The 6,327-nt window shown below is 35.4% G+C and overlaps 1 protein-coding gene across 1 annotated transcript in view; it reads right to left on the reverse strand.

Moving 5' to 3' along the window:
- LOC106873192 (unconventional myosin-Va) overlaps positions 1–6,327 on the reverse strand; it is a 147,027-nt gene that overhangs the window by 19,185 nt on the left and 121,515 nt on the right. The window contains 2 exon segments of the mRNA XM_052974378.1: positions 1,797–1,814; positions 3,130–3,250. Of these exon segments, the coding sequence (XP_052830338.1) occupies positions 1,797–1,814; positions 3,130–3,250 (139 nt within the window).

Raw genomic sequence — 6,327 nt, forward strand, 5'->3', positions numbered from 1 at the left:
TATACACAAGAAACCACACACATACATACATATATATGCACGGACATTATATATATATATATGTATATATATATATACATACATATATATATATACACACATACGTGCATACACACACACACACACAATATTAGTAGACTAGCAGAAATGGTAGAGCATCAGACAAAAATTCTGTGCAGCATTTGATGATGGCCCCTTATATTCAAAGCTCTTAAGGTCAGTTTTGTTGTCCATCTTTCTACAAGGTCAACAACATTAAAGTGCTTGATCAAGTACTGGGGTTGATTTAATCATTTATATGCCCAACCTTTACAAAATACAAGGCCCTGTGAATTTACGGCCAACTCATATAAAAGAGTAAAATAAGAGCCAGTAAGAATAGAAGAACCTAAAAGAAATATAGAGAAATACTATCTTGAAGTCCCTTAAAGTCAGGTGGTGAACAGTATAGAGGAGAAGGGACAAAGTTGATGATATTGCTTTCAAGGGTCACCATGTACTCTCCTCAGTTTTGTCTATTTTGAGTTTCTGTTTTATTCTCTATGTACTTGCCATACTGTACTCTCTGAAATTATGAGGGGGTAAAGTCAACTGCAAATGATTTCTTTTATTTGCCACAGTGGCACAGGTGAGGGGGGGGGGTCAGTATAGCTGATTGACTTAATTAGTATTTTATTTCCTCAATCCCAACAAGGGACGAAAGGTAGAGTCAACACCCCAGGCAGAATTTGAACTCAGAATGTTAAAAAGACATAACGAAAAATGCCACAAGGCATTTTGTATGCTGCTCTGATGTTACCACCACCCTAAATAACAAGAACAACAAGAACAAGAACAAGAACAACAACAACAACACATTAATAGGTTCATGCACAGGAAAAAAAAATCAATGTGCGCACATACACACACACACAAAGTCAGTTTGCTGAAAACATCTCGGTGAGGTGAAATAATCTGTGCAGAAAATGCACAGCTTGCTGCAATATTGCACTAAACCAATCTAACATGCAGAATTAAACAGCAAAAAAAAAAAAAAAGGTGAGGAGGGTTAAGGTCAGAGGTGAAACAAACAGTGTTAGAATGTACACAGTTTACAATAATCCCATGTCTACAACATACAAATCTACCCAAACTCACAAACTACCCGTTTTTTTTCTTTGTCATTGCAGACAGCAACAATAACAACAACACTTCTGACACCACTGCCTTCGCCTCCACTGAGTTTACTTCTCAATCCTGAGAGATGTTGCCAGAAAATTGTTAGAGGCTTGCTTAGAAAGCAAGCCATTACATCTGGTGCAAGAAAGAGAGAGAGAGTGAGGATGAGTGGTGCAAATGATACTTTATTTTATCAACCTTGAAAGGATGGAAGGAGGCAAAGTTGACCTCGGCAGAATTTGAACTCAGAATGTAAACCCATAAGGACACACTAGATAATGTGGTCTTAGATATACTATATCTAAATAAAAAGCAGGATGGTCACAGTTGTAATAATTCTCATCATGTGTCATTTGATCTAGGGCAGACCTGGGACAAAATAACACAAAACCTATTAACCATCTTTAGAGCATATTATTTACTCAGAGTTGTAATTGGGAACTATTTTCTTACACACACATAAGTTTTAAACTAGTGTCATGGTAGGAAAAAATACACAAACAAAAACTAAACAACAACAAAAATGGTATAATGATTAATGAAACTACATGCTGACTAATGATTAATCATGCCACATGCTGATTAAGACTGGAAGGACAAAGAGACAGACATGTAGCACGATGTAGGTATATACATACTGTTGCAATTGAATTAAGCTGAAATTAAACATCATATAAGATATTATTAAATATGTGAACAAGAAAGAATAACAACAACAACAAGAACTACATTATCATAGAAATACAACAGGAACCAAATCTATTCATTGCAATTCATTCTGAAATAATAATAATCTTCTGCAGACTTAATAACTGACAAACCATCACTCTTCCTCCTCATCATCATCACCACCACCACCACATCATTTCAAGTTCACTCTTCCATGCTTGCAAAGATTGGATGGAATTAGTTGAGACAGGTTTTGAATGGCTGGATGCCCTTCCTATTGCCAACCCTCATCTGTTTCCAAGTAAAGTAATATTATGCAGAAGGAAGCAGTTTTGCTGATAAAATCATCCCTTGTATGTTACTGGTACTAATCAATTTTAGCAAAATTTTAAATCAATGACCATGGTGGCAAAATTTCATTGTGTTTTTCCGCCAAATAATATTTACATTTTCATATATACAGTAAAGAAACATGAATGGATAGCTCAAAACATTGCTACACTCATTTTAATAAAGTGGTTATCTATTCAATAATATATAATAATTACAAGATATTACATAATTTAACATTATTGTATAACCACCCCATTTCATCAGGCAATATAAATTCCTTCTTCAGATATCCCTGAAGAAGGAATTTTATTACAACAATTATTATAGTCCATTGTTTGTATTAAAGCACATTGTTGTGTCATTCAAAATATTTTATTCTTTATAAATTAGTCAGTTGGAATAATCTAGAATATTTAATTTCTTATTAGAGAGTTAAAGCTGACCAACAAGTAATGGCTAATTGGAGGCCTGTTAATGGAGAACCCTGTGTGCTCAGTATCAAGGTATGATATCACTGTATTGATCAGACTATCAGATGTTGTTATACACCACTAGTCACAATATGCTTCCAATCTTTTCTTGATCATGCCCTTTTCCGTCGGGGCCCAAATAGTTTAACTACACCGTCTCCTCATCGATGTGGAGGTCTTCTCCCAAGTGGCCTTTTCTGATCTTTTGGATGCCAGTCAGCAAATGCACATCCACCTGTTGTTTGTGGACTTTGCGAAATGTCCGGGCCAGTGGAACTTATGCTTTCAATTTCTTCAATCACATTCATTCCGCTCCGTTCTTGAATGATCATATTTTGGATATGCTTTTGCAATGATAAACCTACATAGCAGACATACAAATATGAAAAATTGTACCCATTTCTTCATAGACACACACGCACACACACACACACTTTATCTTCTCAATGGTCAAACACAGGTTGTTAAAGAAAATGAAACAAAGGAAGTGACCCTTTACCTGGCTGATAACTTGTTTTTGGCGATCATTCTCTTTGCTAAGTTCCTCGATCTGTTGGCGCAGATCTTGTTCAAGGTGTTTGGATTTCTTCTCAGTTTCCTGCAATTGGTCTTCCAGTAATCTGTAGAAAATGGAAATAGGAAGAAAAATAAATTAACAGAGGATTCCACATGGATCATAACGCTGTGATACCATTATGACAACACTCTGTTATATCATTGCACTGTGGCGTCACAATGGTAACACTGCAATATCACGGCTCTGTGGCATCACTTAGAGCAACACTGCACAGTGGCACAGCTGTAGGAACACTGCAACATAATGGCATCAATGCCTGGATGAAGACAATCAGTTTCTAAATGAATACAATCAGTTTGTAAATGAATACATACATTATGTGTGAGTCTGTGTGTAAATATACACAGAAAGATGTGTGCACATTCATTTACACTAAAAAAAAAAATAATCTTGGTGAGAAAGTTACATATATACATAAAAAATTTTCTTTTGATGTTCAAATTCCAATGAAGGAGCCTTGGATATAAGCTAGAAACCAGCTTTCTCTATTGGCCAGAAATTTTTGAAATAAAACGGAACAATGACATACATATATTTATATGTATGTCATAAACACAAGATGACACCTACAAGCTTAACTTGCATCTCACACACATTCAAATATATACATATGAGAGGAAGAGATATGTGTCTGAACATGTGTATGTATATATATATATATATATATATATATTAGACTGAATGAGATAACAAATCCAAGGCTGTGAGGAGTTTTCAGGACATTTATAATGAACTAGTCTTACAGCTATATATATATATATATATATATATATATGTATGCATATGTACACATATGCTTATAAAAATATGTATAATATAAACAGGTATGTATGTAACACTTGAGACCACATCTACATGTTTAATTAGAGTCACTCACACACACTGGTACATATAAAATAAAATCAAAATTAGGTAGAACAAGGACAATGGAGTAAATTAGCAGTTTCCCTTGGGCATTTCGAAAATGAAAGTAAATATATTTGAAATAAAATGGAAACAGGTAAGTGAATAAAGTAATTAAATAACACGAGAACAGAACAGTTTTGTTAATAAATATGAACTGTTGAGTCATATATATAGATATATATATATACGTGTGTGTGTGTGTATGTGGAGACAGAAGGAGAGAGAGAAAATAAATAACAAAAGACAAAATCAAATATAAAAATAACAAGAGACAGTATAACACAAATCAACAGATAAACAATCTGTTCCATCAATGAAGGGATATTGTGATTAAACATTGTAGCAAGACCATAGAATCCATTCTTCTGCCTTTATTATTCTCATTGAGGTGCCAAGCTGGCAGAATCGGTAGCATGCCAGGAAAAATGTTCAGTGGCATTTTGTCCACCCTTACGTTCTGAGTTCAAATTCCACCGAGGTCGACTTTGCCTTTTATCCTTTTAGGGTCAATAAATTAAGTACCAGTGAAACACTGGGGTTGATGTAATCGATTGGTCCCCTACCCCAAAATTTCAGGCCTTATGTCATTAATAAATAAGCTTATTATTATTATCATTATTATTTATTTCTTTACTGTCCACAGGGGGCTAAACATAGAGGGGACAAACAAGGACAGACAAAGGGGTTAAGTCGATTACATTGACCCCAGTGTTCCATTGGTACTTCTTTAATCGATCCCGAAAGGATGAAAGGCAAAGTCGATCTCGGCGGAAATTGAACTCCGAACGTAGCGATGGTCAAAATATTGCTAAGCATTTCGCCCCGCATGCTAACGATTCTGCCACCTCGCTGCTTTTTATTATTCTTATTATTATTACACACACATATGTATATCGGCCGAGCATGAATCTTTCATGAAGATGTTTACTCTCCAAACCATATGATTTTGGATTCAGTTCCTCTGCAAGGCACCTTGGTAATTGTCTTCAACTATAGCCCTGGACTGACCATAGCCAGTCATATGTGCATTTGTGTGTAGGTTGATGTGTTGCCCCGTAGGTGCCAATCTTGGTGAAACTCTACAGTTTTCACAGAGATATAAAACTTTCGGAAAAGTAAGAAACAAATGGAAAACGAAAGTAACTTTAAAAGAAATTGTAGAAATTCATTAACTGAATTAACAATAATTAGTTAATTAATTAATCAATTAATAAGAAAGGTAAGTCAGAAAATATTCACAAATATATATATCTGAATTAAAAATGCAATGCAACTGTTTGATATAGCAGGGAGAAATATCATGTAATGGTGGTAACCTGTCCTATATTATATTAAATGGTTGCTTGACTTATTAGAAACCTCATTCAACAAACCTATAATAAAACAGTGTGCCAACCATGACCATCACAACAAATTATTTAATAGGTCCTTCCTTTTTCATTTAAGACAGTAATATCTGATATTGTTTCTACTACACGTCGCAGGCCAAGCAACAGCATAGGGGATCCACTAAATGGAAGTTGTTGACAGAAGGGACACAGAAAAGGGAGACTGGAATTGCAGTAGAGGAAGAGCTATGTTGCAGTTAAGCTGGGTTTGCCAAGCCAGAGACTCAATTTCCGGGTGAGGGCCACATCTGCACAAACCATGAATGTTTCAGTTTCATTGCTTTAATCCAGCACCCTTAACTCTCATCCCTAGCCTCATTGAAAAAGGGACAATAAATACATAATAATAATCCTTTCTACTAAAGGCACAAAGCCAGAAATTTTGGGGGAGGGGACTAGTCGATTACACTGACCCCAGTGTTTAGTAGGTACTTATTTTATCGACCCCCGAAAGGATGAAAGTTGCCCTCAGTGGAATTTGAACTCACAATGTAAAGACGGGAGAAATGCCACTGAGCATTTTGCCCGGCGTACTAACGATTCTGCCAGCTTACTGCCTTTATATAATAATAATAATAATAATGATGATAATAATAATAATAACAATACTGATATCAAATTTGGGCACAAGGCTGGTAATTTTGGGTAAGGGGGTAAGTTGATTACATCAACCCAGCACTTAACTGGTACGTATTTTATTGACCCCCCCCCCCCACACCAAAAGGATGAATGACAAAGCTGACCTTGGTGGAATTTGAACTCAGATCATAAAGAGAGAGGAAAGACCACTAAGCATTGCTGCTGTAATGATAATAATAATAATAAT

Source organism: Octopus bimaculoides, chromosome 18 (genome assembly GCF_001194135.2).
Source record: "Octopus bimaculoides isolate UCB-OBI-ISO-001 chromosome 18, ASM119413v2, whole genome shotgun sequence".
NCBI classification, from domain to species: domain Eukaryota; kingdom Metazoa; phylum Mollusca; class Cephalopoda; order Octopoda; family Octopodidae; genus Octopus; species Octopus bimaculoides.